General features: G+C 39.2%; 1 protein-coding gene across 8 annotated transcripts; it reads left to right on the forward strand.

Moving 5' to 3' along the window:
* The first annotated feature begins 252 nt into the window (after positions 1-252).
* LOC134168416 (inverted formin-2-like) lies at positions 253-19,549 on the forward strand. Of its 8 annotated transcripts, none has more exons than XM_062628085.1 (13): positions 254-755; positions 1,038-1,542; positions 2,369-2,511; positions 3,060-3,121; positions 4,601-4,703; positions 5,347-5,432; positions 6,444-6,544; positions 7,792-7,862; positions 7,968-8,075; positions 8,664-8,734; positions 10,008-10,128; positions 10,862-11,029; positions 15,510-19,549. In XM_062628085.1, exons 1-13 carry the CDS (start codon positions 723-725, stop codon positions 15,624-15,626), a joined length of 1,689 nt encoding a protein of 562 aa, XP_062484069.1. In that variant the 5' UTR covers positions 254-722; the 3' UTR covers positions 15,627-19,549. The 8 variants fall into 8 exon arrangements, with proteins under 8 accessions (XP_062484073.1, XP_062484069.1, XP_062484072.1 ...); XM_062628088.1 differs by having other exon boundaries at positions 10,883-11,029; XM_062628086.1 differs by having other exon boundaries at positions 255-755; positions 10,862-11,026.
* Positions 19,550-24,685: the final 5,136 nt, after the last annotated feature.

Here is a 24,685-nt window from a genome sequence, read left to right on the forward strand (position 1 = left end):
ACAAGAGTCTTCATTCCTGTCTACATACAGTCTCAAAAAGGCTGCACCCACTGTGTCATCTCTGAAGTTTTGATGGTCTGCTCATTGCTCCCCATTTAACATGTGGTGTTTCTACCATTGCTGATGACCCTTGCTATAGAAGATAAAGAGAGAAATCAGAAGACAACTGCTAGCTACTGAAATTAAGTGCCTCAGGACACTGTTCATCCACAAGAAACGCAAGTGTTTGCAAAAGAAAGGTTTGTTCACTCAAGCAAACAAAACCAAGTTCTGAGTCAGCAAGTGCTTTACTAACTTCAGTTGGTCCACTTCCATGCGTAAAATTGGGCATACCTACAACATGGGGACTTCCACAGTCTGTTGCAAGAGACTCTGAGAGAAACTGTATAGATTTAGTGCAAATGTAAAGATTTATCCTAGATGAAGATTTGGTTGCAGGGCAAAAACCATCTTACTCGTTAAAATGTTCACCCATCCTTTCCCTGGGTGGTCACTAAGCAGCTCAGGCTGAATACTCCTCAGCTGTAGCTTGTTTTATTTGTTAGGCTAGTTTGAGAGTTTCTCTCAAAATCCCCACCCTTCTGCATTCAAGATAAGATGTAGTAACATGGGTTCTCAGGAACAAGTGTGGCCTTGCTGTTTGAGAAGTTCCATCTGTAGACTGCTATAGCAACTTCCATAGGAGGCATCTATTTACCCATTCAGGAGAAAAATCCCCCTGAATGGCTGAGCAACAAGGGGAAAAAAGCAACCAGGTAGAAATTTACTGTGCTGATAGCATTTGTTCTTCTTTTCTTTAAATGTCACAACAAGAAAGCAGAAGGATCAAGAGAATTCAGAAAGGAGTCTTATAACCAGCAGTACTGCTTTGCTCCTGACTTATCGCAGCTGAAAGCACCACAATATGTTGCTTGCAAAGCAGATAAAAATATTTCCTCTGTTACCTTAATGAGAAGGTCACTGTTATTTCAGTTTCTCTGTGGGAGCTACTGGTTGTGAAGAACTTTGCTAATCCATGCACCATCTTGTTTTTTTAGAGCAGGAAAATGGGACTGGGGCAAGCCACAGAGAACCTGCTATCAAGCATGCAGTGCCCAAATCACCTCAAAAGAGTGTCTAAAAGATCTGTTCAAAAGGTAAACAAATGCATTCAAGTTTATATGGACTTGGAAGAGGAGAACGCCTGTGCAGACCTGAGCCTTTCTCCAACTGGCCTTTCCAGGAAGCTGCAGCTATGTCCAGGGAACATGTCACCTTCCCAGCAAGGTGTTTCCTCATCTTCCCAAGTACAGTCTGCTCTGTCAGCTCTGCTACCACAGCTGCCAGCCCCTCCACCCTTACCCCCTGGAAATAAAGTGCCTCTTCCACCACTTCTTGTGCCTGGCATAACTGCACCATCACTCCCACCTCTCCAGCCGTGCAGCAATCCTGAATGCAACCATCTTACTTGTGGCTGTGGGGGGCAGCCTCACCCTAAGAAGACGCCAACATTGAGGATGAAGATATTTCACTGGCAAAAGCTCCCTTCTGATGTGGTGAGACGTACGTACTTCTTTTTATCCCTGGGCTGATTGGTTCATTTACTTCACATCCAAATAAAACAGTACTGTTGAGGGGCTAGGCCTTGACATCAGAGAATAAGAACTTGCTGCTATGATAAAATATATAAACATGCATGTAAAAAAAAAAAAACAAACAAAACCAATATATGTTTTCTTGGGCAGAGATCTAAATTCAGATTCATCCCCAGTATCTTCAGTTTCACTGTGGCAGTCTCTCCTAAAGAAAAAGGAGGCGAGATCCTTGTTGCAGACCAGTTCATGTTTTGAAGTGCCATGTGTTACTCAGATGGCTCCTGATGATTCTGGTAATAGGGTTGGGCTTGGACGTCCCTGTCTTTTGCAAAGAGAGACATTTACCTAATTGGATGCAACATCCCTGTTTTGGGTACCACAACTGTGCAATGTGTAACCAGTCAGCAATAGCAGAGAGAATGTGAAGCAGCCCATTAAATTTATCTGCTGTCTTTGGTTCAGTGAATCAAATGTGGCAATAGTTTTCCAGGTTTAATTAGGCTTCAAATCTTTAGGATGCTATCTGTGGGAGCTGCCACTCTTAAATAATTAACATTTGTCCAGGACTAATTAGCGTTCTATTTCATTCATCTTCTAAATTGTGTGTTCCACAATCACACTGCCTTGAAAGTGCTCCTTTACCTCTGTGGTCCGTCTTGGAGATTACAAAATACTCTTGTGTTGAGTGGAAAGATCTGTTGAACAGTCATGCCCCATGGTTCTTCCTAATGAACTCCTGGCCCATCACCGGTGAGTGTCTTGCAACTGTCCTTTATTGTGTTTCTCTCTTCTAGAAAGCCGCTCCATGTGGGCTGTGATGCCAAGCAGCAGCAAGGAGCTTGTAGAGCCTGACTATGCAAGCTTGGAGCTACTTTTCTCTGTCCCACCAACAGCACCTATGGAGAAAATGAGGCCAAAAATAAAGAAAATAAAAGAGGTACTTGGACTGCTCACTTTTTGTAGAACCAGGCAAAATCCTTGAAATTTAAAAGCTTATTCACTCTTTATTGCTGTCAATAATTCATAATAAGAAAGCTTGAAATATTTTTATCATTTCCTGAGATTATCTAAAAGAAGCATTTGAGAGGTTTAGAATTAAACATGAAGTAACTTTGCTGAGGGACAGGTCTTCATCTGAGAGAAGGAGGACATGGGAATTTCAATATTAACTCTTATCAATCGGAATATTCTGGACAAATCAATTCCCTTCTCTGTGCCTTTGCCTCTTTCTCTTTCTAAAACAGATCTAATGACCTGTACTGTTTCAAATTGCTCTGAGTTTGATAAGCTTGGCAGTCCTGGGTAATATTGATTGGATCTGATCATCTTAAAGGTTTTTTCCAACCCATTCTATGATTTTATGAAGGAAGAGTGTTGATAATGTTATTATGAAGAATTAATCTTGCCCTACAAACAAGAGCTCTAAAATTTCTGTTAAAATCAGGGTATTTCTAGCTCACTGCCTTTTTTTTCTTCTCCCCACAGATTACATTCATAGGTCCAAAAAAGAGCCTCCTTCTGAGTATACTTCTGAAGCAATTTAAGTGGTAAGATCTGGAGAGTTCCATGTGAATTACTTATTTGATGTTGTCTCTGTTTATTGAGACATTAAATTAGGTAAATTTGGCAGAAATACTTTACATTTATATTTTATCTTTCTTTAGCAAGGAGTCAAATTTCTATTTTATTTTAAAAAAAAACAAACAAATGCAAACAATAAACCAATAAGATTTGGCAGTCTCTTTCCAGACAATTAATACCACGTCTCAAATTTTATTAGACATAAAATGGACCACTAATTCCTAAAGACACAATAGTCACAATTAACAGCAAAATCATGTGAAAACATATTTGTCTTTGCTATTATTGACATAAATATGAACTGCTGGCAGCAAGCATTAGTGAAGATTCCTGACTGGAAATTTCAAGTTATTTAATTGATTTTAAAGAGGCATCTCCAGGGGTTCAGATCCAATATGGTATATAGTCTATATCTGCAGATTTTCTATAAATAGGAAACGGTTTCTATAATTAAACAAATGGAAATTTACCAAGTCACAGTCCTTACAGGGAGAGAAAAAAAAATAAACCACCAAACAAACAAACAAAATAAAAGAGTCTGTTCTAGCTTTTGGCAAAATATCTTTACTCCTGGATTCTCTGAATCTACTGCAGCATGTTCTGCGCTCTCCCTTTTCTTTGTGCAATGGCCTGTATTGCAAGGGCTTCAAAAAGAAACTCAGCCTAGAAGCTCCTTTGTGTTAAGAATAAATCTGAATCAGTCAGAGGAATATTTTTATTTTTTATATTATTATTTTCTCATTGCAAACTGCGTCTCAGTGGGGAAAAACTGTGCATAACCTAATCCAGTTGCTATTTCCTCCCTCTGCATGATTCCCTGGGCAGCAGTTAAGCTCTCCTGGCAGCTAGTGACTGTGGGATCAAAGAATTGAGCCCTGCTTGCACTCATGAGGGATGAGGCTGCTCTGCAACTGGGTGCTGCCTCTGTTAGCACTGGTAGCTACCAGGAAACAAGCTCTCCAGAGACCAAACCAGAGCAGTCTGGACCCATTTCAAAGACATGTTGTCTGCCTAAGTTTCAGGAAAGGATTTGCAGTAAAACCTTCTGGGATCTTTATAAATACTTCTAAGCAGGAGGAAAGCCATTGGTTTTAGTATTGGCTTTGCTGTAAGGAGTGGAGAAATTCAAAAGTAAATCTTTTCTCAGTGACACTGGATGCCTGCAGGAAAAGGAGAGCCTTCAGGGTTTGTTGTGTAAAAATGAACAAAGCCCAGAAAGCACATGTAGTTTACAAGTAACACTACTTTAGGTTTAAAAAAATCCTTTGCTTTTTCATATCTACACTGTACTTCTGAGGACTAAGATCCAAAATGTAATGTGAGGCAGGTATAATAAAAATTACTTCATTTACTCCTAAAGTGCTAGCTGAGAGATTTGGATCTCTTCTGTTAGTCATGTTACTCCTCCCTACACCATTGCTCTATAGCACTTCTCTTTCATACAGCTCCAATGAAGAGATTGCTGCCATGATTCAGAAAGGGGACAGTTCTAAGTTGGACACTGAGATACTGAAGCAGCTACTTAAACTGCTGCCTGAAGACCATGAGGTATCTATTAAGTGTGTTATTCTGATGGAGTTCAGTGTGTTTTGTGCTCAGCTTAAAACACTATCACTACAAAAGCAAGAAGCTACAACTGGAATCCACAACCCCTGCACCATCTCAGTCAATGATTTTCTAAGGTAGAGTGGTGGGAAGTCTTCCCCAGCAACAGACTGGTCTCTTCACACAGGGGTTAGGCAACAGCCTGTTGGGAGACTCAACACTGCTGTAGATCAAGTGCTGTTCTTTATTCACATTGTTTTAATTAGATGGATGAAGTACGTTAGCATTTGCGGACTTAGGTGAATAAAGAGCCTTCCAGAGCAGGTTTCAGTGAGGATAAAGGGAAAGTACCTATCTTTCTCAAAGGGTTGCTGGACTTCTGTGCACTGCAACTTGCTGAATCCCTGCCTACGGATCAGGGATTCATCCTACAAGATGCTGTACAAATGCAGGTGACCTTCCAGTCAAAACAAAACCTATGTGCTTGCCCTTACAAACCAGTTCATATATGAGATTTATTGTATAACTGCCTTACTGCTATTGTCTGTGCACACAACAAGTTCAGAAAACCCAGCTTCATGCTTGTATGAAGCAATAGGCACCAGAAATATTTGTGTGCTTATTTTACTGTTTCATTCCCTGTTAGATAAATAGCCTGAAGTCTTTCAAAGAAGAAAGAACAGAATTAGCAAATGCTGATCAGTTTTATCTCCATCTCTTGGAAGTTCCTAGGTAAGCAAAATTTTCCTTGTCTTCAGTCTATGAGTGTGGTTCTTGTAAGGTTTGTCTGTAAGAATTAAGACCTCTGTTTCCTGTGCTAGAAAGATGTTCCTGATATTCAGTCTTCAGGATAAATCACCTGACTGCTATTTCTAGAGCTGGTTTGAGAAACTTTTTCTTCCCAAAGGCTGAAGAGGCTTTCAGACACCTTTGGCAAACTACAGTTAGTTTAACCTTGATATGAGGAAACTCTTGACTGGTGTACAGTAACTATCTGTATGGCAGCAAGTTGCAGACTGCATCCTACCACAGGCCTGCTGATTCACTGCACCACTGGTTTAGAGATTCCAGTCTGCCAAAGACAGCCCACAAACCCATGAGTGAATCACAGCAGTGCCTGTGCTTTCACCCAGTCAGATGAGGTATACACAGAGAAATCTTTATGCTGTTCATAAAAACATGTTGATACGTTGTAATTCATACCAATAGCCCTCCATAAATCTGATCGGTTGCCATGCCACAACCAGAGATGCTTTTTCAAAAATTTCACAGTGAAAATGGGGCTTTTAATTGTCTAAAACTTATATCTACCTTTAAAAGTACTTTAGAAAATGTTTTCATGGCTCTTCCACAACTTTAATCCATGGTGAGGCATAAATACCGTTAAAGGACATCACTGCAAAAATATTTTAAATTTCTGTTTGGGAAGTTAAAAGGAGGATCAAAAATCCTGGTTAGTGCTGCCTAGGAACTGGGAAAAAAATATGGCTTCCTTATGCAAGGAAGTCACTGCCAGATGTCAGTGCAACATTGCTTTCTGAAAGAGGAGACAATTGTTTCTAGGACATCTTTGGAAGTATGTCTTTGATTTATTTATAATCCAGTTCTTGTGTCAGAGCATTAAGGAGAACATAATGCTGGTACTGAGCTTTGCCTAAAAATGGGCTGAACACAAGTCAATTAATCTGGCATGTGAGGTTTGTTTTTGTGGGGTTGTTTTGTTAGGGTTTTTTTCTCTTTTAGCTATCATTTGCGGATTGAATGTATGCTGATTTGTGAGGAAACAAAAATTCAGCTGGAGTGTCTGTGGCCAAAAGCACAAGCCATCAGGACAGCCTGTGAAAGTAAGTGCATCAGTGCTGTGCCTATGCCCAGGCACAGTCATAGGAAGCCTCTCTTTTACTTGAATAGCATCAGTGGTAGCATATGCTACAATCCAATAAAAATTAACTATTTAATTGCTGAATATGTCATGAATGTAAAAGTTATTCTACAGATTCCTTCTTCTAGGATTCATTTTGCAGAATTGCAGTTGTGCTGTCCTGCTCTGAAGTGGACCTTCTGTCAACATGAGTAACACACACCTCTCTCCTATCAGTGGTTCTGCAGAGAGGAAGGAAACTTCCTTTCTGTCCATGCCAGATTCTGTTTGAATATAGGTCAAATTTTGATGTGCAGTGGAGATTTTTGTCTGTAACAATAAATTGGTTCCAGTTTTTCCTCTAGTGCACACTGGTCACAGTCCAGCTTAGCTCCGTAGTGTAGCAGGCCTCAGTGACATACCAGAATCTGGTCTGACTTCCAAAATGGATGCCCCAAGTGATGCTCACCAGTGTTTCAGGAACCCCCTCCACTCAAAATTAGCCTTGGTCCTAGTTTTAAGTCATCTTTCTTGAAGTTGCTCTTGGATTCTTGCTTCAGTTCAGTAATTTGAGAGTCAGTGACCTGCTATTGAACATTTAAACTTCAAAACTTGTTTATGTTTGAGCACAAAATTGGCTATACCTGGCTGTCTGGTGTCAGTGCTATAGTTTCTCTTTACTGCACTATAATCAATAGCACACTGCAGTCCCAACTGTTCGTCTTTGTCCTCCGTCCATCCTGTTGCATGGATCAGGGTTTCTGTTCTATTTCTCCCAAAAGCTTTATTCTTGACCCAGTTTCTCCTGCTAAAATGCACAGCTTCTGGTTATCACTCTCACTAAGGATGAAAATGAGGCAAAAAGCCCTTTGCTTTTCTTAGCTTAGACCAGTATGTGCTGGAAATGGGGGCTATAGTCATTCACAAGTTTATACACTTTTTCATATGCAGTTCTCCCTCATAAGCAGCTGCAGAGATGACACATCTATACTCCAAACTCGATGGGAAAACTAGTTTTCCATCCATTTGCAGAGAAGAGATCACAATAGAAACTTACTCATTCTACTTCCATTCAGCTGATTTATTTCTGTACTGGTGTATTTCCAAATCTGTAACGATGGCTTGATGTAATCTTGGATAAGAATTTTGTTACTGCCACTGTCAAACCTAAGGAAAATCCTGTTTCAAATAATTTAATATATTGAAAATGTCTCTCTTCTTATTTTTCAGCACTTCTTACCAGTCACCGACTGCTAGTTTTCTGCCAATTGATTCTTAAAGTTGGAAACTTTCTGAACTATGTAAGTAAACTGATTTCTTTAATTGCTGTATTTCTAAAGATTAACAGAAAATACAAATGCAAGACTTGGAAACCAAAGGAAGGAATATTTTTCTGTATCTTCTAGGGGCATCACACTGGAGATGCTGGAGGCTTTAAAATTAGTGCCCTGCTCAGACTAACAGAAACAAAAGCAAACCAAAGCCACATTACTCTGCTTCACTATATTTTGGAGGTATAACAAAACTGTGAAATTGTTCCTGTGTGCATTATTCTCAAATATTTATCTGTCAGAAACTAAGGGGCTTTGACCTAAGTAGCACCCTACTGTAGGTATCTGGAGGTGAGCCTCTGTGCCTGAAATACACCGAAAACTTCTCCACATCTCTCTGTGCAGATGGGATGAAATCCAAATTAATGTTTAGAGGGTTAACATTAAATTTCCTTTCTCAAGTTCACTTAACATATCTGCTTGCTGTTTTCTATCTTTTCTTCTCCAGCTTCTGTCTTGTGTTGACATCTCTTCCAAACTCATCTGTCAAATGAAATTAATTTTAGTGGTATGATGACAAATTCTTGGGTCAGCTTGTGCACTGTGGCAGCACATGGGATGTAAGCTTGAGCAGTTAAAAGACCTTTTGCTTTCTTTTTAACTCCCTATGCATGCCAAATTGAGAAAAAGAATGAACGAGATGAAATTTATCCCTACACTTATAAGAATGAAAACTGAAGTGTTAATTTTTCAATCATGATGTTGTATAGCTGAAAAACTTTCATACTCTGAGTGACTGTGCGAGGTAACCATTTTTCACTTCAATTTTAGGAGATAGAAAAGAACCACAGAGATCTGCTGCAGCTTCCTAAAGATCTTGACTTTGTTTCCAAGGCAGCAGGGTAGGACATTATTGTTTGGTTTTTGTCATGTATAAATTACTAACCTCGTTAAGGCTAACAAGGAGCTGAGTCATTTTATGATGCTGTAATAAGGTCACAGGACTTCTCTCCTGTGGGAGAGGTTCCCTTCTAACACCAAATAATGTTGAGATTTGTAATTAATCTGGTTAAGACTTTTCATGTGGATTTTTATTTTGGATGATCCATTACTAAAACTTCACAAATGGTGAACTCCCTCATTTTCAATAATGCAATAAAAACATGCAATTTCCCTGAAATTCTTAGTCATATTCATGTGCAAGCCCATCAGGAGGTACACGCGCAGAGCTGGTGTAAGAAGGGAACGACTGGGGTGATTTACTAGCAAATGGGGGTCCTCAGGAGTCCCTGAGTTTCTAGAGCAAGTTTCTAACAAAAGTTTTTAATGTATCTGGGTAAAAAGAATAAAGTCTGTTTCTGCAGACTTTCCCCTGTGTGTCTGAAAGCCTCATGAGTCTAGTGCCAACTCCTTCTGTTGAGCTCAGAAGAATCGCAGAGAGATATGTTAAATTACACTAATCAGAATCCAAATTTATAGCATCAGAAATAACATTTTTAAATCCTGCTATGGATTCATAGGAACCTTGCAATGTGCGAGATTTCCTTGTATCTAGAAGCAGGGATAACTTTTAAACCTGGAAATGAATTAGCATTTGTTAAGTAGCTGGTTTGGTTTTGGTTTTTTTTAATGTATTTTTATTTAGTAGCGCAACAGAAGATATTATGGCTTTCCTGAGTTATCTGTGCAGAATTTAAGTTGGATGCTGTTCTGAAACATGAATTTATTTTGGGGTTGTGTCATAATAGAAATACTTTTGTTACCTGAAACTAAATCTTGATGGTCAGTGACAGAAATGTGCTGGGTTTTAAATAATTGCCTTCTACTTTAGTCAAACTTACAGAGCTGACCTGTGGAGAGCTGTTTACAATGCAAACCCTGCAAGGGACTCTTCTAATGCTGCTCACACCTGGAGGCACTGAGAAACACAAAAAATACTGAGAAATTCAGTATTTTTTATCTGGCACAAAGACATAGCACAGATTCTTTCTTAAATAAGGGTTTGAGGACACCAAAAAGGACTTATCTAGAGATCTACTGCAAAAGCAGGGTCTGGGTTGGATGATTAGCTCTACATTCATTTGCAGAGATGTTACTGTTTGCAATAATCTTTTAACTTAATGAAAACAAAAGACTCACCCCTTCAGTGTACTGTCCTTTTTGTGGACCTTTCAGAATCCACTTTGATGCTATGCGGGCGGAGGCAGGTGCCAATTTGAAGAAACTGTTGGAAATAGAGAAGCGCTTATTTTTGTCGACAGATGATGTAAAAATGCAGCATGCAAAATCTGTCCAGGTAGGTAATGTGGATGTGACACACTTCCCATCCTTCTTCCCAAACACTTTAAATCTCTTCTCAAACCCACCGTAATTCAGGTTGCATTTGCACATAGAGCTCTATGGGAAAGGGGTCATAGCTACACTCCCCCTGCACCCTGTTGGAAGGAGCATCCCATATCCCAATACCACTTCTGTAATGTGGTATTGTGATGAGGAAACAGCTGAGGACTAGTCAGCTTTGTGTGTGGGCAGAAGGAAGGAAGGCCCTAAAAATGAAATGTAGGATGCAACTATAAATGCAGACAGTGCAGTACAGAAATATGTTTTGTCTCGATGCTCTTTGGGGAAAAAAGTGAACAGATTTGCAATATGCTTTTTTTGTTTTTTTTTCCTCCTTTGCACATATTTCCAAACATTCCAGCTTTTCATGTTCTCAAAACAGGGTCACTTAAGTAAAGCTAAAAGGCAGAAACCCTAGTGCTATATCTGCCTTGATCAGTCATCCCAGGTTGTGCCAATTACCACATGGTGCTGTGATGAAAGTGGCAACATGCAATAAGCTGCTTTGGGACAAATGGAAGTGGGTAAAGCAGATGGTTCAATGAAGAAGAAACTATCACATATTGTGAACTGTTCTTAATAGTCAGGTTTTTTTAAACTAACTGCTCTAACAGGTTTGAGTCTTCTGGGCAGCTCAGAATATGTTACTTGCTATATGTACATAAACTTTGTTGTAAACTGTGTCTCAGGACAGTCTCGATGCTTCAAAGGACCTGCAGAAGGAATTTGCCAACATTGAAAGGAAAAAAGAAGAACTTGCTGATTATCTTTGTGAAGACCGAACAAAATTGTCTTTAGAAGATGTTTTTAGGACAATGAAAACCTTCAGAGAGCTCTTCCTCAAGGCCTTACAGGTGGTTTCCTTTTGTGACCATTTAGAAATAGGTTGAGAACTTTCGTGGTTTTTTAACCAAGCAAGAATTTCTTTTTTATTTCTACTCCATGCTGGGCTAAACCCCGGCTGCAGAAGTAAATGAGTGTAATTCTTTATCTTCTTGTAACATGAAGCAAGAAATAAGCACATGGGCAAATATAAAATGTGATTGATTTTTCTTATTTTTTTTTTCTTTCTTTTCTGGAGAACTAGGAAACCTCCAAGTTGCCATTCCATTGCAAAATTATTAATCAGGCCTCAATGCAATAAAAGCTTAGTGGTGTGTGGAAAAAATGAACAGCCTGACATGCTTTATAGGCTTTGCCAATAGACAAAAGATGAATTTTCCAATAGACAAATCTAATTGGAAGATATATTTACATCTAGGTGTTTTATTGTACTAGTTAGCTCAAAACAGTACGTTTTGTGTCCCATACAAAACAAGGTATCTCACAAGAGATTATATTTGGCACTTTATCAATTTATAAGGCTTGCAATAAGGAGTAAGAAAACAGGAAATCTACCACAAATGTTGTGTAGAGCACCTTCCAGCTGGTTCTCTAGAGGCCTTCACAGTTTCACAGCCCCTACTCTCTACTTCACTCCTGAACTAACATATTTCCTTTAGGGTTTTCTTAACACCCCTTTTTATCACCCCTTAAGCCAGGTGAGAGTGGCTTCAGATTTACGTATTTTAACAGCAACAATCACCCGCTCCTTTGCTGAATCCAGGAGAGCCCCAGACTGGATTTGCCTTTTATAGAGAAAATCATCCACATTACAAGAAATATTGCAAGAATACAGACATCTATGCTGGGCAATGTCAAGGCAAGAGAGGTTGAAGGAGTGCTATTCCATACATCATAGTTTCAGATGAAAACAAAGGAGCTTCTGGGGAAGTGGTGGAAGATGAAAGATGAAAAATATATCCTGAATGTTCCCACTACCTGGTTGTCCTGTGAGGAACTGGGCTTCAATTTTGCAAGCAATACAGCTGTCCAGGCTCCAAAGCGATGCTATAGCACCGCAGACGGTGTGGAAAATAAACCCTATGAACCACAGATCTTCTGTCAATACGCTTGATCCTTATAGTTCCTAAAGCTGTAGGCAGGAATGATAGAATTAAGAGTTAAGAACATAATGGCTCAGCATATGTGGATAGATATACTGGGAAATTGCTGTGAAGGGTAAATGTAACAACTGCAGTTCTTCTAAGAAGCAGTACCAATAAAAGTTATGTACTGTCCTAGTACTGCTTCAGAAGATTCAAACTACTTGTTTGGGTGCTGCTTGTTCACAATTCGGTTGGAGCAACTAGAAAGAAGCTTCTTTTTATCTACTCAACTTATAAACTCCTTTTCATCCTATTTTTGGTTTCATTTCTCAGCAGCACCTCACCTCAGAGGTACCACAGCTGTTAGCCCCATGGTATGCATCTTTGTTACTGCTATTGCAGACCTGTAATGTAATCTCCTCTCCCTTCTTACCTTGCTTTCTCTTATTACTGTAGTAAAGATACTCTCTATGCTTGAAATGACAACATGCTGGAAACTTGAAGGTTTTAGTTTTTAAAGCATATTTTTGTTGTGCAGTTTTCATTTTTACACTAGAATCAGCCATGTGCATCTCTTTACAGTGCCATTTGATGTAAGTTTTAAGGCTGAGGTGTAACCTATATTTTGAGATATCTTCTGTGTAAAGCAGATCTCTTAGCACTACCAAAGTAGCTAGTGCTGTCTTTCCATTCTCACACTACATAAGAAGGGAAACAACTATGATATAGACTGATACTTTATATCTCCTAGCCTTAAATAGAAAGATTTCGGGTTTGTATCCTTGTTTAAACAAAACCTTTTTCCATTCCCCGAGAGTTCTTTCTGGTGTCTCATTTTTTAGGTAACAAAAAATGGGCTACACAAATGAAATTACTATCGTAAGAACCTGCCCTCTTCCTCTTCATCTACTTGAAGTGAGGGAAGAGGGGGGAGGGCTTTTCAAAGTCACTCAAGTTACCCCCAGAACCGAAAAGGAGCTGGTTTGTCACCTGGGACTGATGATTGTTTCACCAACTCTTAAAAAATAAAAGGAGCAGATGGCAGGAGGAAGGAGACAAGGAGAAAGTAGCTTCCCAGCTCAAGGTTAAAAAAACATAATTGGAGATATACTGAGAACTGAGTTGTAAAATTGTGCGGAAAAGAAACACTGTGTGATTATAGGAGATTGGGAGAAACATTTGATTTCCCTTAGTAGTTGCAGCTGTTCAAAGAGGGGAGTTCCCAAAAAAGAGGCTGTCTAATCTCAGACAAAGGAGAAAAATGTTAAACAGAATATGCTTTAGGAAGTATTCAGTTGACAGAGGTTATATAGACAGCTCTGTGCAGATATAGTTCCTTTGAGTTCTCCCCTAGGATTATCAAACCAGAGCAGCTGCTCCTCAGTAGGGTGCACATGGTGTCAGAACAGGATGTGCTTTTAGTTAGTGTGGGGATAAACAGTTGTTGTGGAGCATCTTTTAATTCAAAGATCAGGCAAATATCTAACATCCCACAAAGTGCAAATCCAAAGTGATACCGTCTTTCATTCAGTCTCATCCATAAAGCTGCCTTCAGTAATCTAGGAGATGGAGAAGTGATTGTGAATACTCATTCCTCTGCCTTGTTACCAAGCTACCTTGTTGAGCTTTCTTATGGTGAAGAAACTCTGTTGAAAGTGTATTTGTGTCAAATCGTTCTGTGTATTTAAAAAAAAATTCTCTGAACAATTCTGTTCAGGCTTGCTCAATCCATGAATTTATTCTTAATGTATTTCGATTTGTTTTCAGTACTGTGTGTGTGCTGCTCAAGTAATGTACCCCTGAATTCACCTTCTTTATTCCTTGTGGCATGTTACATAGAGATATTCTCCCAGGGCCCACAGATCTGCAAGTTTCTAAACAGCCATAATATCTCAAAGATATTATGCTAGGAATTTATCAGGCAAGCACATAGGAGGCATGCAGTGATGAAAAGCTTTTAACCTCCCCATAAGACAGCACCACCTGCACCTCTTTCTTTCAGAAGCACCCTCCATTCGGAGCAAACATGTGGTCTTCTTTGTCAAAAGTACATGATTTTTTCTCTCCTCTTTTAGGCATCCAGTGAAGGTGCACCATAACCTTGAGCCCATAATGCTTCTATATTTCAGAAAGACTGACTCTATTAAGGTTCATAAATTTTCCTTATTTGTCTGGAAATCTCTTTGGACCAAAGAATTCTAGGATTTTATTTTCTATAAGGTCTCTAAGAAACTTGTGCATGCTTCCTGGGACTTCTTCAGCCCATCTTATGGAAATAGTGGCAGATGACCCACAGCAATCAACCAAATCTATCACTATAATGGGAAAATGTCTTTCCTGATACCAAACTCCCCCCCCCCCCTCCCCCAGAGAAGACCATACATGTCTCATCAAGAATCCTATCTGCATCAAATCATCAACATCTTCCTGGGCATTATTAAATTTTGTACTGTGGTACAGCAGCACCCTTCTCTTAGCATCACACATCTCTAGGACAGCAGGACAAATAACTACTAATCTACCAACAATACGTAGATAAACTACTGGCTGATAGCAGACAAAAGCAGTCAAGCTTCGAGGTGGTGGTGGCATTGTTCTGTTGATGACTGCAGCTCTGCAACAAGGACTGCATAAGCTTTTAAGAAAATGGCTTTTGCCATCTGGATGTTCTGCTGCAGTTATCCCAGTTGTTCAGAACTACCCTCAATTGTGATACTTACCAAAACCCAGAAATACTCTTCCACTGAGCCAAGGTCTTCCTTTATTAGGAGTAATCATTCAATTGCTTTCTCTTCCTCCATTAATCATATCATCTTGGTACCAGCAGCTCTGTGGAAATCAGAGTCCTGCCTGTCTGAATAAATCCCAACAGGATTTACGCCATCTTGGCAGTTGTTTGACTGGTACCAACAGACATCCAGCCTTGAGTCTGCCACTGAACACTAGTGAAGCAATACAGCTGGCAAATTTAATGGGTGCCTGAAAAGAAACTGTGAATTGCTGTTTAAGGCAAGTTGAAGAGTTCCTGAAATTTCTGGTAGAAATCCCTGAATGCAAACAATATAAAATCAAGGTTGCTATGGAATAAATTTCTAACATGCTAATTAAGTTAAGATAATGTTCTGTTTTGTGGACAAATGGGCTAATTAAGAAGAATGCATTTCAGTCCATAGTTGAATGTTTCAGTTAAAGCTAATGAAATTGTTTGCTTGTAACATCATCATATGGAGAATGCCCAAGGGATTGACCGGGAAGCTGGTCTGCTATTTACCCTCGAACCCCAGCAGCTGAAAGCTTTCAATGTGCATAGGACATATTCAGAATAGCTATTCATTGCAAATTGAGAGTTTCTTAACCAGCTTTTCTTTCAGTAACTCTCATTTTTTTTTGTCCTTCTGTCTGAATGCAGGAAAATCAAGAAAGAAAGGGACAAGCTGCAAAGTCTGAGAAAAGGAAAAAACAGCTTAAAGAAGAGGATGCAAAGAGGCCAAAGAGAGAGTATGGAAGTACATTTAACAAAAAATAATTCTGATTTTATCAGCCAGTCTTTTGTTAACTAGGAGGAAATTATCTGTTTAGCTGTAGTTGATCTAATACAATGAGAGTGATTTAGCCATGGTTGATGCGCTTGCCATGCAGATAGTATAGTAAGACATAAATTCTCAAGTGCATGTGAATTCTTGGAAGAAATCATGAGAGTGATGTTAGAAAAAAACATCACTTCCAATGAGCAAGTTACTACTATTTTGCTTAGAGGTAGGTGATACCCTGCTATAGCAATGAATAGCTGTTGGAAGACTTTTTAGGGTGTAGAAAGTTGCATACACTTGAACTTCAAGCTGCGCTGTGTCACTGTGGTAGGCAAGTCATGTTACACGTTACTGTTACCACAACATTTGCCTTTTTCTGATTAGATGTCTGATTCCTTAAAGTGGTTATGAGTGTGCTCTAAAAGGGTGACTGCTTTGCTGAAACACAGCTGATTGACATAAATACCGGAAAGCTTTTGTTGGGCTGGGCCTACCTGGGTGTAAAGCATTTCTAGTGCTACCATTGGCATGTGTATGTTTTAAAATTCTATTTTGGAAAATACTTGTCATCCACTTTCCTTGACAATTTCTGCCAATAACATTTGGTTATGATTCTTGATTCTTCAGAGAATCACTGCAAAAATGGCATTAATAAATATGATTGGAGTTCAAGTAAATATTACACCAGATGCTCACCCTCTGGAAGGCTGTAATTTCCCTTGTATCAGACGTCTTCTTTTAGCTCCTCTTTCACAGTTACTCCTTTTTATAATAAGAAATATTATATAGGAATAAATTTTAAAAATGCATAAACTTCATTGAAAACTGACCAAAACAAAGTTTTCAATATTGTCTTAACAATATGCTGCACTGCAAATATATTTTATGTACTTTGTAATCATAACATGCTTAATGTAAGGCTGCAGATTAGAACAATAAACCTTTTTGCTGTAAATACAGAAAAGTAATTTAGTATATGGTAAAATAAAATTATAAAGTGACATTCAACAGCTGTAAATATTGAAGATGTGCTTCAACCCTGTGAAGAGAAGAAGCACCTGACCAGAAGAACCTTCTGCACTTCCAACATGAAATTTAGAGGGAATTGTCATTATTTTTGGTCTTTGTGAGAAGGCAGATTTAATTCTTGGCATATAAACATAAACTCGAGAGAGCATTTAGACTGAATTATTTTTCTGTTCTTATTTTAGAAAGGTATGTGTAGCACTGGTGACAATGAGAATAAGACATTTTTAAAATCTATTTTAATCTCCATCAGGATGTGGTGACATAAATTACAGAGTGTATCACATCTGGCATGGCAAGATGTTGGAGCACACCTTAACATTCTTCAGTTTATGTAAAACCTTTTTTTTTTCTTCATTTATCATATAGTTGGCAAGTTAATTATCTTTTGTATTAATTTTCTGAGGGGGGGGAATGAAAAGACAGTAAATTGGCAAGGACAGACAAAAGAGGTGAAGATAGTAGTACCCATTGCTGATATATTATTCACAGATCACAAGGCAGGGCTTGCAGCTACTCCTGAAAGACTGCTGAGAACCAAGCTGAGTCAGAAGTTATTACCAAAATGTATGTAATTCAAATGTATGGCATTGTCACAGAATGGGTGGTCGCCTTTGGCCAGTAGACAACAGGTGTTAGGGAGACCCCTCCATTGAGTCATGAGGTTTAGAAAGCACCCCCTTGCTTTCCAGCTGATATTAGAGGGGCTGGGTTCAGCTGGATCCAATCCTAGTCTCAGACTTGATTTATGCCTAAAGATTGTGTAGTGCTTGCACCTTCTTGTCCAAATTTGTCCCTCCAACACTGTCACATTACAAGGGAGGTTTCGTCAGACCCTGTATATTTGAGCAGCCTGCCAGTTTCCCAAGAAAGATGAGATTCTTGTGTCTGACCAGCCCATCTGCATCCCATTATAGGGAACCTATCGGACAGCCCGGAGGGTGATTCATCTAACCTGTTCAGGAACCTGCACCAACAATGTCTTTTCAAACCCCTTATTTCAATTATTCAAGTCTCTGGAGACTTGCACAGAACAGACTTCAGCTGAAGTCTTTTACTACACAAAATAGAAGTTTGTGACAGGGTAATGTTCAGATATTGCCAGTGATGAGGTCTGCAAAAACAGGCTTGAAGTGACACACAACCTGACTATAATTGCTAATAACAGGTAGCATGAGTTAGTCATTTAGCACGCATAAGATACAGTTCTTACTCAAGAGGCATCCCTATGGGGGAGAAGACAGGTTCAGCGCATCAGCTGATCCCAGAAGTTACAACAGAGTCATCCCTCCTTTCCTAATTTCACATATTTATACAATTTGATTCAGGTTACTAACAACTCCCCATGAACCTCCCACATTTTTTGATTGGTCAGTTAATTTACATAATGTTACATCATTTTCATTGAAAGGACACCCTAGTCATGCTTTGCTGATGTGTGAAGCTGTATGTCGACGATGTCTGTGTACTTCCAGTCCTTCCTGAGTAGAGATTTGTTAGCTCTGTTTCTTAATCTGCCTATAGAGGGGCAAAGCCTCCTCTCCTGCTGTCAGTTCTTTGTTCGCCAGTGTTGTTCATCCTGACCTTGTAGGAGGCCCTTATAGCTGTCCAGGCCTTTCCTTAGTAGCACAGGTTTCAATTTTTTAACTATAAGCCTATGGCGCTTGAGTGACTCTAGTCATGCGTATTTTGCTACAGAATGGTGTAAAATTCTGTAGCTTTGCTTTTAAAAATGCAAATATATTTTCCTTGCTTGGCAGCTGCTATGCTGCTATCGGCACATTGTACCTTCAAGTTCTTGCTCCTACAGGGAGTATAACAGAGCCTGGCCGTGGTGATTCCACTCCACTCCACCCTACCCTCTGTTCAGTTTCTCTTAGCATATGCCAAGGTTGCAGGGTTGCCTGGGGAACTATCACAGGGTAGATTCCATGCATCCCATCCTAGAAGTAGCAGCTGCATTTTACTCTAAGATTTCCTTAGTGTTAAAACTTCAGGGGGCTGGGGGGAGGCAGCCTCTAACTTCCCCCATTTTCCCACAGGCATGATAAAGAGAACAGAGCAATATCCTAGTTGATTACATGTATTAAAAACCACTTTTCTGTGAATTTAAGATAGGATTTCCAAAATAATAATGCTCCTGCTGTTTCTAGGGGCCCAGACATCTAGGGTTTTTTTCAACTTCTCTGAACATGTTTACATATATATTTGCATTGACTTTTTTTTTCCATGCCTGATAATGGATTAAACAACTATCCTGATTTACTTTCTCCAGTTTCTGTTGCAGCAGCTTCAGTTACTGCGCATTTAAATTCTTCAGGAGAATTATATCAGATACTTACAAAGACCAATTCTAGATCTTATTTCAAATAAAAAATAACATCTAATATATTTATATATGTGTTATTTCAAAATAAATAACATACAGAGGTTTCCTTAGCTAATCAAGTGAAAAATGAGCTGCTTTTAATGGAAATTTGAAGACACAGCTAATGACCAGAGTAAGTGACAGAATAAAAACACTTAGAAAAAAAACCACAGAAGTGTGCACTTAAATACTTGGTGAGAATTTATGTATTATGTCACTTTGATATTGTAACTGCAGCGGAAACAAAATGCTATTAAAAGATCCAAAGCAAGTAAATTTTGAAGAACGGGAGTCCCACAGCGTAACTACCAGCACTCCATACAGAATCCAACTGCAAAGACCACAGACCAATTTCTTATGTTGATATATTCAGGGCCAAATTCAAGAGAGTTTTTCTCTGGCAAAATTCTTATTGTCTGTACTTAACACAGGACTTACTCATTCGGCTGTGAGTAACAAACTGATAGATGATAAAATGTCATCAGCATAAATTGGTCTTGCAATAGTAAAACCATCTACTCTTCAAGAGCTGCTGCTAAAAGCCTACTGCTTACTGGGTTACTGTTGTGTTGGTTGGCTTTGCTTTTTTAAAGCATGTAATAATGGTTTAAAAACTGTGTATTAATGACAAGTACAGCTTTCAATGCAGAGCTTACTTAGTGCATTGTACTCTTGTATGTATTTGTAATCCAGGATGTATTTCATTTTTGTGTATGTTCATTTTAGTAAACAGACATAAACAAATCTGTGAGGCTCATTAGTTGTGTTTTTAAATCACATTCTAGCAAATAAGATCCCAAGCAACTGCTTCTCTTGTGCTGATAGTGAAAACTGTTGTGGGGTTTTTATTTATTTTTAATTGCAACTGAAAGGACAGACTATATGGCTTTTAATCGCCCAAAGAAGATGGTGAATAATTGAGAAAAAGCTTCTTAATTGCATCTGGCAATATGAAACTGTTAAGCAGTTAAGTTAATTCCACATGAACTGGAAACTGCAAAGATTTTCTTATAAAAAAGATTGACCCTGTGCCCTGGAGTCAATGAGTTTCATGAAGTTCTTTTCCTGGGAGTCTGGCAGACTTCGGGACATGCTCTCGTAGGCAAATGGAGCATAACCGTATTGCATTGCTCCCTTAATCTTTCAAAACATACATCTCCCTGCAGAATCTCCCACTCATTATGCTGTCTGGAGAGGTGATTCAAATTGAACTCATTTCATTAAAATGTTCCTTTAGTGACAGTCCAAACACCATGTTGTGGGACATTAGCTCTGGTTTATATATTCCCTATTCATGAGGGACTTGGTAGCAAAGTACCTGATGTGATACCCCTCTCATAGCTTGACACAACAAACAGTGGAATAAATGTGCTCACTCACAGACACGTGATTACAGAATTTGGTGGCAGCTGAACTGCTTTTTAAGTGTTGCTTTAGTATTCGACCTAGCACCTAAACAGGTGATAAATACTTTCTGAGGGTTTGGGCTAAAGTCTTCAGAAAAGACCTACAGCACTGAGAGTTATTCAGTTAGTAAAGCTGGTCTAACTCAAAGCAGTTAATATTGAATCATTTTTGTGTTATCTCTTCTCAAAAATGCCCAAGGACACAGGAATCCCATAGCCTGTGCAAACTGTTGCTCTGCTAAGACGGCACTAAAATGCTATCCTTAGGAGCAGTACTTGAGCAAAGCTGGTGTTACTCACAGCTTGTTTCAAGCTTAATAAAGCTTTATATGCCTTCAAGTTTGTCCATGTCCATGTTTATCACATCAGTGGGTTAGTCTACTAAAAGATGCAAATGCTTTTCATTTCATCCTATCTACCACAGAGAAAATAGACTACCGCTCTATTTTACATATTCAGAGGCTGTTATCATGTCACCTCTAGTCTTCTTTTTCCTAGACTGACAACCCCAGCCTTTTCAGTTTTTCAGCCTGAGACTTTCTGAGTTATTTTTATCCTAGGGTTTTCCAAATCTGTGTTCATGCACTTGTGGCACTTTTCTAGATTTCCTTCAACTGGATCTCACCTTCCCCACAGCACAGTGCTGTATCTCCAGTTGGGCAGTTCAGCAGGGTTGAGGAGAGTGAAAGGACATCTTCCTGCCTTTTACAGGTTGTTCTTCCATCTTAGCATGATGTTTGACTTCTGCAACCATGCAGCATTTTGACTCCTATTCAGAGAAGCATCCTGGTCTCCAGCACGACAATTGTTGCTTCCAGCTTCATGCCATCTGCACATACAATGAATGCACCGTATTGCACACTCCAGGTCTTTCATGGAAACAGAAAATATTTTGAACCCCAAACAGGGCCTTAACGATTTGATGTTCACTTTGTCCAAATAAATCATTCTTTACTACTCCCCAAGGATACATCTTCACATGCTTTTGCACCGCTTTACTATTTTTATTACAGCTGTGAGCATACAACTGTTAGGTAAAAACATAATTCTGAAAAGAAATGGTACAGTTCTGGTTAATTTATTCTGCAGTAAATCTCAAGTGCACTGCTTTAATCATGTGGCTGTATTTTGCTCTTATTAGTTGCCCTAAAGTAAAAGCACTGTGGTTTTTTGTTTTGTTTTGTCTGAGAATGTAAATGCTTGGCAGTTTTTCTGGGAATTTGCAAAGGTCAAGTATTTTCAGGTGAAGTGGTTTTGATGGAAGAGCTCTGAGGAACAGGGAACTCCTCTGAGACAGGTACTGATTACTGAGTTAATGGTTTGTTCCCATCTTTGTCAGTACCAGCACTAGGTGACTCACTGGGGACATGCATACCTGCAGCTCTTAACAAATCTCATGTCAGTCTGAATGACCTCCCTGTTAATTATACACATTACTCAATTTATAAGTCAAACATTTGCTTTTAACTGGGAAAAATCTACCTTGAAGGTTTGATTTTCTTTTTTCCCCTAACATATCAAAATGGATTTAAATCCATTGAGTTTGGTGGACTCGAGTTTGCTTTTAAATTGGTGTAAAAGAATAATAAATCACTTCAAGTAATTAACTGCTTCATATTATTTCTATGCTAAGTTACATGGTTTGAACTTTTATAGACAAGAGACGAGAATACTTTAAGAGAAGTGCTCCCCTGCTTGATCATGTTGCTGGCAAAGTGTACAGTAATTTTTTCATGTAGAACAGTTTAAAGAATTTGAAGGTTTGCCCTTTTTGGCACTGGAAAAAAAATACGACTGGAGTTTCTGAGCATCTCAGAATGACAGTAGAACTGATTGCAGAAATGCTGAAAAGAATATAAAAATAAAATTCAAGTTTGCTACATCATCTGAAATAACATAAGAAGAAACCCCTAGAATATGTTAGAACACTTTCCGGCTGCTAAAAGCGAGAAACTGCGCTTTTCTTTGCACAAAAAATTGCAGAAATTTCCACCAAGCCAGTCATTTTGAGGAAATATGAAAGCTATTAACGTATTCCTTGTTGCTGAGAGCCACAAAGAACAAATAGTGGAAAACACTATGCATCTCCTGTTAAAAAGGCCAAGTTCTTTCCTTAAGCAGGACAATTTACATCTAGTCATGCCAGGATGATTTGCTTAAAAAAAAACAAACAAAAGAAAACCAACCAAAAGAACAAACAAACAAGCAAACAACACCCCACCCCCCCCCCAAAAAAAAAAACAAAACCAAAAAAAAAACAACAAAACCAAACCCATAAAACAAAACCAACCAACCAAACAGAAAAACCAAAACAAACCAAGAGAGAGCATAACCAGAAATCAAGGAACCAAAAGAACAGCAATAACATTACTCTGGAAAAAGATTTAAGTTCCTATGCTAATAGGTGTAGAGTATCGTATAGAGAGGGAAAAAGTTATGCAAGACTGGCAATGCTAAATGCCATAATAAATATAACAGTGGGATCCTCTCTGACTTCAAAATGTAGCTGTATACAGCACCTTCTGAAACAGCACCATGAACATACACTTTTTGCAGCAAAAGGTATTTTTACTATAGCTGTGTGGAACAGACACACAATCTCTCAGTTTTGAGAAGAATTAGTGTATGTGTGAGGGAACTGAGTGACATCACTGCTACATTTTGCTGTCCTTAGTGCTCATGTTTTCAAATTCCAAAAATAACCACAAACATAATGCCTAACAGACACTCCACAATGACATGACACAAGTTTTATTATTTTGCTATTAAGTGACAAAATAAAAATCTAAAAGAATTGATGGAACAGTAAGGAAAGCTTTAGAAGACATTTTGAAAGTAAACAAAGCCTGAAGAGGAACTAAACTGGGATAAAGTACAAAAGGGACAAGCAAAAGTAGAAACAGATCACTCTGGCACTGGCTTCCTTTGCCAACTATCAAGACAGACCAAACGCAGTAGACGTGGACTTCATTAAGACACTCAATGTGGTGCACAGTGTAGGGTAAGTACAATTACAAAGGCAGCTAAGGTATCAAATAAAGAGAAGTTTAAGTCATTAACAAGAATTTCTGTTGCATAGCAGGACCAGGTTGGCTGCAAATGATTGAGGAAATGACAGAGCAGAGCAGAAGTTTGTCAGAGGACGTCCATGAGCTGTCAGTGCATGGCTGTGAAGAGAAACATGTCCAGTGCTGTCCTTTCCTGTGTCAGGTAGAACAAGTTCAAGCTCGACTAGTCTGGGATGCTGGGCATCACTAGACTGGCCAGCACCAGGACAAGAAGCCCAAAGAGCTTGGCATAAAGCTAATCACAGAATCATAGATTCATAGAATAGTTAGGGTTGGAAAAGAACTTAAGATCATCAAGTTCCAACCCCCTGCCATGGGCAGGGACACCTCACACTAAACCATGCCACCCAAGGCTCTGTCCAATCTGGCCTTGAACACTGCCAGGGATGGAGCATTCACAACTTCCCTGGGCAACCCATTCCAGTGCCTCACCACCCTTACAGTAAAGAACTTCCTCCTTATATCCAATCTAAACTGCCCCTGTTTAAGTTTTAACCTGTTACCCCTTGTCCTATCACTACAGTCCCTAATGAAGAGTCCCTCCCCAGCATCCTTATAACCCCCCTTCAGATACTGGAAGGCTGCTATGAGATCTCCACACAGCCTTCTCTTCTCCAGGATGAACAGCCCCAACTTTCTTAGCCTATCTTCATACAGGAGGTGCTCCAGTCCCTTGATCCTCCTCATGGCCCTTCCCTCGACTTGTTCCAACAGTTCCATGTCCTGCTATGAGGTCTCCATGCTTGAGAAGTTGTGGCCAGATATTTGATGTGTAGGAACCAAATGGTTTTAAAGACCTCACAGTAACCCTCCATCCTGACAACTGAAATAATGGTCAAAATAAAAGCAAAGTTTAAAATTCTACAATGCAAAATTCTGAAACCTGAGCTGGAGGGCTTATCTTTCAGGCCATGTTAGACTGCACATGGCATCTGGCTGTGAGTATATACACAAAATACCAAGGAATTCTATTATGCATGTGCAATAGCAGAAAGAGGTAGCAGTTCGAAAGAGTTAAGTATGTGAGGTACCAGCAGTGTAGTTAAGAAGTGTGGGAGAGGAGCTAACTTTCACTACATATGTGAAACTTGACAAGTCCAGGAATGTCTCCCAGTGTGATATTTTCAGCTGAAAGAAGACTTTAATTAAGAGGGTAGTAGGGAACTTTACGTGGACCACAGTGTACA

The sequence above is a fragment of the Pezoporus occidentalis genome, unplaced genomic scaffold (genome assembly GCF_034315485.1).
Source record: "Pezoporus occidentalis ecotype Australia unplaced genomic scaffold, CSIRO_AGI_Poc_V1 ctg31, whole genome shotgun sequence".
Taxonomy (NCBI): domain Eukaryota; kingdom Metazoa; phylum Chordata; class Aves; order Psittaciformes; family Psittacidae; genus Pezoporus; species Pezoporus occidentalis.